Below are 11,920 nucleotides of genomic sequence, written 5' to 3'. Positions count from 1 at the left end.
CGTGTGGCTGTCCTTCTTCCAGGATTAATCATGTACGTTTCAGGATTAAATCATGTTTTGAAAATATGTACAGTAATGTCAGTAGCTTTTTACAGGATTAATCCTGGAATTTCCATGAATAAAATCCTGGAAAGATCTCTTAAAGGCTATTATCTCGTCAATCGCATTGAGTTACGTGCATAACAGATCCAAGCTCTCCATTCATGTGCTTCAGTTTACTGAGATCGCTCTTTATTCTGCAGAATCAAAGTTGAAATGACATGTATTTGGGTTTTTGCAGGTCTTGAAAGGCAACCATCCAGCCAAAGCTACATTTAGACCCGCGTTTGTGCAGCTTCTTGTTTCTGCGTTGGCTCCACCTGTTCTTCTTCGTGGGTTTGCTGCATATCTTCATGTTGAGCAAAAGCAGGGCGCTTTTCCTCAGTGTCATCTTGTTCAGCACTGACCGATGGATGTATGGGCAGCAGATGACCTTTCAGCATGTAGCAGAAAAGATCGAAACGACGCTTCGTGAGAGACGCAACGCTAATATCCACGGGGTGTCCAGTAGAGACTTGCCTAATGAACATCCAGCAGACGTAAACGCCGCAGCTGAAACCATCAAACTGGATGGGATTGTTTTGAGGGATCACGTCGTACTCGGTAAGTCCACCAATCTTGAGGCTGTTAGCAACAGCGTTGGCAGCTTTAATGTACGGACCTTGGTTTAGCGGGTCGTAGTAGTAGATCCGCTTTGCATGAACTTTCACAGCAACGCAGCACCAATGAAAATTCGAGAAGTTCAACGGGAGCAGTACCGTATCGACGCCATCTTCACGGGCCATCTTTATCACTCGTTCACGTGTGTTGTGGTCAACCACAGGCTCTTCGGTCCGCGTTCGCTTGGATCTTGCTACTGCTGACTGAAAGCCGGCAAATCTGCACGAAGAATAATTCTCGCAGAGCCGAATGCACAAAGCCCTTATCGAGGCATCTGATAGCCATGTTCGAGGGGAAGCTCTGTAGAGCAACGCATACTGGAAATCAGATAGGTTGGGAAGGCCCTCGATTCTCTTCTTCGGGTAGGTGGACAGGATTTCGTCGGCAACTGGGGTCGCAATTGCGTGGTACTCAGCCGGTAGTGAAGGACATCCTTCTTGTACGAGCCACTTATGCGTATCCAGTCCAAGTTTCACCACTTGCATAAGATTATGCACTCGCTTGAAGGTTTCAATTTGAGCTCGCGAAAAATTGCCCACATCTTTTATCCAAATCGTCTCCACGGATCCTTGAAGTTGAGCAGATCCGCTGTCTTGGCTGTTTTGGGAATCATCTATGGATATGGCATGGTTTGCTGTGTTCGACACCGGAAGGATCTTCATAAAAGCATCCAATAGCTTCTCCGGGAGTATGTAGAGCGGGTCCTGGATGATAACAGGATTTTTCAGGATTTTGAACTTAGGCTTTTTCTTCTCGGCCTCGCCGTGTTTCATAAGTACCCCAGACAATCGCCTTTGTGTCTCCATCAAACCCGGTTGCTCACGGTCCAGAGAGTTAATTAAGCGGTCAAAGTTACCTCTCCTGCGACCTTTCGCCCTGTTTCCGAGGCCTCATACCACTTTCGACCTTTTTTTTCGCCGGCGCTGGTCGATTTCTTCTGTTTTTGAGGTCGACCCACCTTTTTGGCCTTGGGATTGAGCCGAATCTTCACCTTCCCACTCGATTCGGAGGCTTCTTCACCTTCGCTCGAACTAATGTTGAACTCTGCCTCGATGTCATCTTCTGCGAAAGTACGTACAGGGATCTGTTTATCTGCATCCTCTTCACCTCCATCAACGCACTGTTCATCGCCTTGCCATTCATCCCCATCTTCAGATTTCCTCATCGGTACACTTTTCCGCTGGCGCACGTTCCTCCACTGATCTAAAACGAGCCGAAGCATTTCCTCAAACTCCGCTTCGTTCTCTATATCCGCCATTTCATTAGCGATATGGTGAGTGGCCTTCACCGCTTCGCGATATCGTTCTGAGTGCGTCCTCAGTTTTTTTTTGTCGATCCACGTTCTGCATTAGTAAACTTCTCATAACTGAACTGTTTAACCTTATTCAAAGGGCGCGACGAAGAGGTCCACCTAGACAATCGTCCACAAACCATGACAACATAATGCAAATATGCTGTATTAGTATAAGAACAAATGATGAGTAAAAGTATCGAGATCATGGAAAAATCCTGGATTCGCCACAACAAATCATGGAAAATCATGAATCATCACTATTTTACCTTTCATCGATGCGATTCCAGGGGATAACTGGACCGATAACATTCGTGTGCTTGCGGTATGCGATGGCATGGCAACACGGAAGGCACATCGACAAGGAGAAATCGCAGTCACGTCTCCAATCATCAATCCGCAGATTGTGCTCCGAGAAAACCCCTCCAACGACCACGTGATCAGCGTCGTCGGGATCAACAGTGAAACTGTACACTGCCGCTTTTGACAACGCGGTGGTGTACTGGTGTTCAATTTGTTGCGCCACAAAGTGAGTTGTAAATCGTAGGACGTTGTTCATCTCCTCGCCGTAATTGCTATTAACAAACTTTCCAATTCGGGACAATCTGTACTTGTACTCGTTTTCAACCCGGCGACCATAAGCAATCAGAGCCTTTACACAGCCTGCCATACTCATACTTCCATCGACCGCGTCCTTCAGTTTTCCAAAGAAATTCTCCAGTCGATTGTTAGTGTGATTCTTGAAGTCAGGCAGTTTCGATCGTAGATAGTAAACCCACCCATCTTGACAGGAATCCCAATTTTTCTGAAAATAATAAAAAAAATCCAACCCGACCAATGCGCTGACACAATCCTTTCAGAGACTCGTGTGCAGTCTTGTACTGTTCTTCACAAACCGCGTATACCATCTTGTGAATAGCACCGTCGATCTGACTTGTATCTTCGCTTGAAACTTTTCCAAATTCTGGCCTCGCTCGCATCTCTTTAAGGTATTTAATCACATGAAAGTGACAAATAAGAATTCGCGCCTCGGGAAAATTTGATTCTAGAACGCGAATTTCATTCATATCCTTGTCGACGACAAGGACTCGAAGCATGCTAATTCGCGTAGGATGAGACCTTTTGAAATGGTCTATGACCCTCTCCATGTGCCAGTCTCCATTGGCTTCGATTAAGGACTGCTGCACCACTGCCCCCTCTCCAAATTCATTTATAGCCATGAGCGTAAGAAGCTGGTAATTGTATCTAGAAATAAATTATTGAAAAATCCTGGTTAATCATGTAAAAATCCTGGACAATAAACTAATGCAGTACCGGTTGGTCTTGTGACTGCAATCAACAAGCAGAACTTCGCTGAACCGACTGTAAATACGGCGCATATGTGCTGAAACAAGAGATATCACACCGGTCTCACCAGCATCCGTTGTAGACACTAAACAGACATTTTCTGGGTCTGCAGCTGCAATTATCGCAATCTCCCGAGCAGTGGCGTCGTTATCGTCCAAACTGGAAATGCTAGAGCCGTGGTCACGAACCAAGTTGTCGACGTCTACCTGGATCACGTTCTGATCGTGTGTAAGTAGATAATCGTAGATCTTCGAACGTTTTGCGCCCACAGATAGCATTCCTTGCACTCGAGCATCTACGAGTGGATCTGCGACGCCCCGAGATGCTGGATAAGTAGCGAAAGCAGCCGGTGACACTCTATGGTTGTGCACGAAGGTTCCGTTTTTCCGTTGGAACTCACCACGTGATAAATTCCACTGGATTACGAACCGGAAAGGACCGTCAGTCAAGCGTATGTGCTGCCGCGGCCTGCTTCCTTCACTGCATGATTTTCGCTTCTTCCAGCCATGAGTGCAGATATATGTTCGTTGGTAGGGGTCAAATTGCTCTGGTACCAACTGCGAATCGTCTCCTCCCTTCCTTGTCTTCTTTAGGCGCTTGTTCCTCTCTGCTCTTGACATTGTCTCCTTCACTGGTAACACTTGCATCGTTCTCTGGCAGTAATCGGCAAAGTAGGTTTGCCATGCCTCCCAGCTTGTGTGCCAATTCACCGGCGCTTCAACAGGTACAAGAGCCAATTCTGCAGTAAATCCCCCATCATCCTCTTCCTCTCCACCATCCGATTCTGAACCACGCCCTGATTTTACATCCTCCACGTCGGGATAGTCACTTCCACCGTCGTTTCCAGGGATGGCGGGACCGCCACCGGTTTCCAGCGGATTTTCTTCTTCGTTACTAGCCGCTTCCGCAGCTTCAGACACTCCAGACACTCCAGCTTCTTGCGTATCACTTAGCCCAGGACCTCGAAGTCGCGGAGAGAGACCCCTGTTGCCTTTACGCGCGCTCCGGGCGCTTACATCGCTTCCGCCGACGTTACGCGTCATCTTATCGGGAAGCGGTAGAAACGCGAATGAGAAAAACCCGAAGTTATACATTTCGGAAATAGTCGAATCGGGGATTTTATTTTACTTTCAATCATGATTGGAATCCTGTACTAATTCATGTAAATAATCATGGCCTCCAACAGGCGCGTTAAATAATACTGTACATGTAGTACCTTACCTTACTACGTAGTATTATAGTACTTGAAGTACAGCAGTAATTAACCTCGTCGCGACGGACACGATATAAGAAATGCTTATCCTGGACTATACACGATAAGTAATTTCACTTAATGTTTGTATGTGGCTTACAATTTTTACGTAGAATAGGGACGGGGTGCAGAATTGTCTCTTCAACTGCTCGTCGGTCGTCTTTTCATTTTCTAAGAACTAAGACTTCGAGGTTTTACATGTGTGTATGAGCTACGTACGACATTTTTTTACAGTCAACAGTTCACACGCCATTTCCTCTCATTCGAGAATTTGCAGCGAATTTCCAAAGATGTCTGGTGCCCGTTAATAGTAATAAAAGCTTGGGCACTTCTAGCAAGCCGAATTACAGTCTAACACGTTATATAGATACAGATAAAACTGCTAGAGAAGCGTTTCCTTCTATACTACCAGAAACAATTTCAACGGCGACCGGCGAAAGCGTAAAGCGCGAGGAAACAGTCGCTCAAACGGCTAGCGATAAAATGATGATGTGCCATCTTATTTAATACAGGATATATTTAGGCTAAGCTTGTACGATACACAAGTGCCCTAACAGCAGTGCCAATACACGAGGAAGAGGCAAATGATCAGCGTATGAGCGACAGCAGGATGACGAGTGATGTTGTTGCTCATAAATAATATAAGAGAATGATAAGACGTGTCACTTACTTGTATTAGACTCTTTAGCGCTCTATCTCACCTGTATATTGCTGATCTGTTGTAGCTGATGACATTGATGACTCACGCAGTGATAGTGATCATTACTGTAATGGTAGCCAGCTTCCGCCAACGTTGTGTCGCAGCTCGCCTTACCTCTCACCGACTCCACATGAGTCCCGCCATGTGTCAACTCGTATGACGTATGATCGCCAGGCTGACGATGCGTCAAGCTCGGAAGAAGTCCCCGATAGTTAACGCAACTGGGCAAACGCCTTGATGCAGTTGATGAAACCGCCCGCTCAGGAGATGGTGCTGGCTCTCGCCGATCGGCCCGAATTACTGCGATAGCTTCTGGTGGGGTGTAACGGGGTACGTAGCCCTCAGTGTACCCCTAGCTACATGAAGTATGACGTGTCACACTATGACACGTCATACTTCGGGATAATTGGTACAAGGTGTAAAGGTCGTCCGAGGCCAAGCATTGGCTGATGACATTGCTTATCTATAGGTGACTTATAGTTTGTATATTTAACTCAAGCTTAGTCTACCTATAAATATACACAGCTTACAACTTACCTTGAACTAACACTTCGCTCCCTTTCGGTAAAAGGGGACCTGTGAGCTGCCGTTCGCGGAGAGTTTGTATACTCTCGGAAGCCAACTTCCTCTAGCGCAAGGTACTGTTTGACCCCGTCACACTTGATAGCGCTTGTAGTCAATCCACGCCAACACGGGTAGACTACCTGAACCTCTCTGAAGTTCGTTGCCTTGAATAGGAACGACTTCTCCAATCTGAACGACTCACAGCTCGAGTCGGTTCGGAAGATGGCAGGCATCTTCTGGATGGAGGCCCTGCAGAGCCTGGTGTCATCAACACCGGCCGAGTAGGTCGGGCGCGTCAATGCCTTTGATGCTTATGAGCAGTGGCTTATCGCGCATGTGCGGGAGAACCGACAGGCTCCGGCGGCGGAAACAAATCCGCCACACCCAAGGCTAATACGGCTGAATGTTAAGTCGTATGAAGGGAAGAAAGGTGAGAGCCTTCACTGCTGGGTCCGAGAGGTAGAGCTTGCGATGGACGCGGCTCTGATCCCGACCGAGCTAGTTCGTGTTGCTTTTGCACTCTCCAACCTTAGCGGTCGTACTAAGAGCTGGGTGTACACGCGGGAGGAAATATCCCCTGGATGTTTCACATCCTGGGCTCAGCTGTGCGAACGGCTCCGAGCCGCGTTCCTCCCGGCGAACTATGAGTACCGCCAGCGCTCGCGCTTCCTCTCGTGCAAGCAAGGGAGGCGTCCAAGAGATACAAGAACTCACGGCGTTCCTCGTGGAAAACCCACTCAGCGAACACATCAAGATGACTGTGTTCATGGACGGCCTTCGAGTGGGCCCTGCGCGCTCTCAGCTGTTCCAGGTGCAGTCAAGCACCCGGAACAGCAGATTCAGGTGGCTCTTCAGAAAAAATACAGCCATCGCCAGGTGCGTACGCCGGCCTCAGCATGGCCTGGGAGATTTTTGTCGTATATCGGTAGAGCGAGCCCCATCGGACCAGCTCTTATGGAACTCGGGTCCACCGAGCAGTGTCACATTCGCTGCTTCGGCTGCGGAAAGATGAGCCACTTCAAGCGCGATTGCCCTGCGGAAAGACTCTGCAGACGGACTTTCCCCAAGCCCGTCCTCAAGGGTCGCTGGCAGAAGCCAGGATCCCGAGGACAGGATAACGCCGGAAACCAGTAGGGGCGGGGCGCCCTACTGGGGAAGAGCTGAGGCTTCGTGAAACAAAATGAGAGCAAATAAAATTTGAACGGTGCTTTTAAATACGATGTGTCGACCATATACAGTGTGTCGACCACATAATGCCGATTTTAAACCAATAGGGGCTGTCTTCGATGCGATTGGCGAATTTTTAGCAAATCGACTCCGCCTTCGCTTCGCTTGGCAGCCAGTAGATCGCGTGGGTTTTATTAACCCTAATCGCGGACGGACTGACTGTTGTTAAGCTACTAAAACAACACTGCCGTCAACAACAACAACAACAGCACGGAGTCTTGCGACACAAAACTGGCACATCTAATAGCTAATTCTGAATCATGAACGCATGTTACCATTTGAAATTGTTTTAGCTTTGGTATGAGAAGTGATCAATCTTTAGTTATTCAAATAGGCAGTACAAGCGGGTAAGTAGTGCAAGCTGGACCTAACTTTTGCGGTGATGTGAGCTAAGCTTCATAGCGGCCCGTGATATCGAGCACAACGCTAAACTAAACATATTATGTAGGGTTTATATTAATCTTATTTGAAGTGCAGGTGGAAGATGAAGCTACAGTGATGGTCAACAATAATAAAGAGATTGTATCAAGAATCTTGATTCAAGATCATTAGAATAATTTTTTTTAATCAGGTAAGCATCATAACTGACCCAGATTAAAAAAATTAAAAAATGGCACGTAGGGGTTCAGCGCTTTTTTTTAATAATTATCCTGCCGAAGCATTAGGGAAGGTAAAAAAAAGTAAACTAAACCTAAGCTATTAATACCGCCTCGTAGCGGCGGCACTCGGCTAGTTATGTAACTAGTATAAATCCCCCGAGGAAAATTTCATTTGCCTCATACTGGCCAACCTGCAGGAAGAGATCCTGATACAGTAGATTTGGCCTTCTGCTTGGACGAGCTCGGGTCTACTCACGAAGTTCGTACAAGAAGGCGATATTAAGCGCTTGTGGATGCAAGTCCAGCTTATCATGAACCAACAGACCGATAACGATGAGGAGGAAGAAGGACATAACAAGGATCTATTGTACTGGCGAGATGAAATGCACCACCATTTTTTTGTTTTGCCCATAAATACAAAAGTAATTATCAGATTATGGCCGACAGACCCGCAATGGAAACAGGGTAGCACAGAGATCACAGACAAACACACATTGTTTGACTTTCCTGTCTTTTATTAAAATGGTGGACGCTCAAACGTCTGCGGGAAATTGATGCTGATCATGCATGCACAGAACATTTCTTGCGATATTTTTAATAAACAAAAAAAGCCTAAAGTGACAAGCTTTACGCCAGAATGCAACGCATCTGCAGAAGTTGGTTTTAGCTACAGGAGCAGCGTAGGGATTGCTGCATGCAGTGTTAAACGCATCGCCGACAGCCCCACTTCCTAGGATCAAATGTGCATAGAAATGAGTAAAAAGGGCATTGTTGATTGTAATACTAAAGTTTGTAAGGACCAAAACATCTGATGCCATATGTCAAGAACATAGCCTCGATTTTTTGGGCGGAACGAAAGACACGCACTTTTCGATTAAGTGTAGCATGTGCATTTGAGCAGATATTCAAGGAAGATTATGACTACTTAAGAGAAGAAATCGTTATCTTTCCAACAACAAAAAAGCTCATATAAATTGGGTAATTGGGTGAGAAGTTGTGAAAGGGGCAATGTTTGGTGTTGGGTTTCATCTTGCCAGTACAATAGATAACCTTCCACATTGCAGTGAAGTTTCTATCGACGCCGCGGGTGTGAGAATGAGGGACTTGACTTTCTTTCGAAAGACTTTCGGGTGGACACGCGCAGTGATAACACCACCGACAGTTGAAAGTTAGCAGAATAAAGTTGTTCTCAGCAGTTTGGCGAAAGTGTGCCATTCGTGAAAAATGTTTTTTAGACTAAAAAGTTTAACAGTGGGTTGTGACCACCTATTACGCAGCTCGAAAAACTGCAGGAGCAGTAGCATGCACCAAGAGTGGCAGCACTTTCAAGATGGAAAACCAGTCGCAGAACCATTCCAGATGCATCATCGATGACAGTCCGGCAAGGAACGACCTCAAAACCAAAACCCCGTTGCCGATACCTAGGCAGTAAACGGACTGTTCAACTGAAAGGCTTGTGCTAGGAAACCGGAAAGCAATCAAACATCAGTACAAAGAGCAAGATTGACGACTGTGAAAGCTGGGCCTTGAAAGGGTATGATCGGCAACATGGTTGGGCACAAGGCGTCCACCAACGAGAAAACTTAGATACCCCAAGTGTCGACGGTGAAAGCAATCAGCCTTTTGCATGCCATCGATGGCGATGGACGTCAAATCCAGCGAATGGAGCCTTCAGTCCAAGTAATTTCATCGTGGTGTTTGGCGCGACAATACTTAGTAGAAATCATCAAAGCTTTAAGCAGGCGGCGATGCATCGATGTGATCGGCCGTTAGCTCACAAACTCTCCGCTAAGCCCCCACTTGCGGAATCGAAATGCAGCCCACGAGCACACGCATACGTAGCACTGTAAGGCCCGTGAAGCCTCCATGCCAATCCAACGTCTTCTGTCCTCAAGTCGAGGCTCAACTGTGCACAATTTCTGATCATTTCTGTCCAGCTGTACAATGCGACGATGATTGGCTGAGCTCACTATCAAATCTCACTCTTTCGAGTCATGTCGGACCGGGTGGCGCCCCTCGGCTTCGTGTCGGTGGCGTGCGGCGCCTTCTTCTCGCAGATACGCGAGGAGACCCACACACAGCTGCCCCTACTGGACCGCACAGAGTCCACCCAAGCGTCCGAGACGTCCGCAGACGAAAATAGCGGAGATGGGGGCAGAAATTCTCCATCAGGTGGCGACAAATTGTTCTTTTTGGATGAGATTGACGTAGAAAACCCATTTAGAGACGTCCAGCAGCCGCGAAAGCTAAGTGAAAAGCCCCATAACGGGATGGAGACGCGTATTATCGTGCCACCTCGCAGTGGTGTCAAGTCCTCCTTGTCTGTGGGTAGCGGCCAGCTGGCAGCTTCGAGTGGAGACACTGGGAGTTTGTCCGTGAAGCTCTCGTTGAACAAGAAGCGACCTCTGCAAGTGAAGAGCGAAGAAGCGCAAGACGAGGCTAAATTGACAGACCAGTGGGATCTCGACACGTTCATGGCGAGCTCAAGGTCAGCTCTCAAGCAGGCAGAAGTGGAGCTCAAATTCCAATTATTGTGGAGCGAGAAGTTCGCGGCAGGACAATCGCACTCCATGATAACGTTTGACAGAGACATGGAAGCTTCAGACGATACGCCGCGCTTAACGGGAGGTGGGAGACCTTGCTGTTCCCTTCCTGGATGTACGAAACAAGCTCAGACTAAGGGCAAGTGTATCGCTCATGGAGGAGTCCGGGGATGCAAGGTGGATGGGTGCACTGCTACTGCAAAGTGGCGCAGTCTGTGTACGGAGCATGGCGGTCGACGTACGTGCTTGAAGGTTGGCTGCGAGAAACTGGCATTAAGTGGTGGGAAATGTCTTCAACATGGCGGCGGGGGAGGGAAAACGTGTTCGTTCCCGGACTGTGTGACGAGACCGCAACGACGAGATTTGTGTGCTGCTCATGGCGGCTTTATTGTGTGCAAGACCGAGGGTTGCGAGCGTAGAGCTGCCAGTAAAGGACAGTGTTCTCGTCACGCTATTGTGAAAAAGTGTAAGACGGACGGCTGTGAGAAAGCTGGGGCGAATCGTGGCTACTGCTACAAACACGCAGTGGAGGCGGGAGTTATAAAAGCCTCTCGAAAGCCGAAATGTAAGGAGGAAGGGTGCTTAAAGATCCAACTTCGACAAGGCTACTGCTCCCGACATGCCCAAGAACGAGGTATCAGTGTCGGTCGTACGTGTAAAGCCGAAGGGTGTAGCAAGGTGGCCCAGGCTGGAGGTTTCTGTGCGACACATGGCGGTGGAACACGATGTAAAATTGCTGGATGCAACAAGTCCACTGTGACCAAAGGATTGTGCTCTACTCATGGTGGCCGGAAGACGTGCAAGGTTGAAGGTTGCGAGAAGTGGGGGCTCGCTACTGGGTCTTTAAAAGGTTATTGTGTTGAACACGGCGGTGGCGATCGCTGCAAGCATCCAGGATGCACCAAGAGTGTGCAATACAATGGCTTGTGCTGCACGCATGGCGGTAGACTGAAATGCGAGGCCAAGGGTTGCAACAAGGCGGTCCGAGTGAAAGGATTTTGTCCTGCACACCATAGCAAAGAATTATAGATAAAAACGTTGGTCGGTTGAAAGAATCACGGTGGGTAGAAAAGGCGACCTTTGTTCCGTTGGAGTGAGCTGTTCGATGAATACAAGCTTGTTCACCCACTGCGAATGCAAGTTCTACAATATGTCGCTCATTTTTAGGCGGAAAGTTGATTCACACCCGCCCCCCCCTCTTCAATGTAATTCTATATGAACAGTAGTCTTAAATACAGTTTAGAGAAAAAAGGAATGTTTTCTACGCTTTCATGGCATTAAATTCTTACCATTTGGCAGTTTGCGTCAATCCAGGCACTCTTACCCCTGTCAGTGAGCGTAATGATATCCCCTAACAAAGACCTTTTCAACCGGGCTTTGATTTCTCCCGCCAACTCCAATCCCAGTATGTCACGAGGCACATCGCAGCCAGTTCACCTCAATCGCCTCAGTACACTTGTACTGCTGCCGCTCAAGAATACCCACTAAGAGTCGCGGTTCAGCCTCTACAAACGCTCAAAGTGACGCTCGATGTGGCTCTAGTAATGGTGTGGATTGTATCTATGTTCACCTTCGTTGATATCGACCTCGACACAGCGGAAAAGAATGAAGACCAACGCAAGGAACTTATCGATTATTACAACTCCGTCTCCGGTTGTATTGCAAACGCGATCGAAAAGTTTATTGGGATTGTTATCG

The 11,920-nt window shown here is 47.7% G+C and overlaps 1 protein-coding gene across 1 annotated transcript; it reads left to right on the top strand.

Moving 5' to 3' along the window:
* Positions 1 to 9,673: 9,673 nt before the first annotated feature.
* On the top strand, positions 9,674 to 11,251 carry PITG_06581 (uncharacterized protein; the record flags this gene model as incomplete). Its single annotated transcript, XM_002998626.1, has 1 exon — positions 9,674 to 11,251. One exon carries the CDS (start codon positions 9,674 to 9,676, stop codon positions 11,249 to 11,251), a length of 1,578 nt encoding a protein of 525 aa, XP_002998672.1.
* Between the last annotated feature and the right edge of the window lie 669 nt (positions 11,252 to 11,920).

This window comes from Phytophthora infestans, genomic scaffold, assembly GCF_000142945.1.
Source record: "Phytophthora infestans T30-4 supercont1.8 genomic scaffold, whole genome shotgun sequence".
Classification (NCBI taxonomy): Eukaryota; Oomycota; class Peronosporomycetes; order Peronosporales; family Peronosporaceae; genus Phytophthora; species Phytophthora infestans.
The sequence above is the reverse complement of the archived record's forward strand: the minus strand, read 5'-3'. Positions and strand labels throughout refer to the sequence as shown.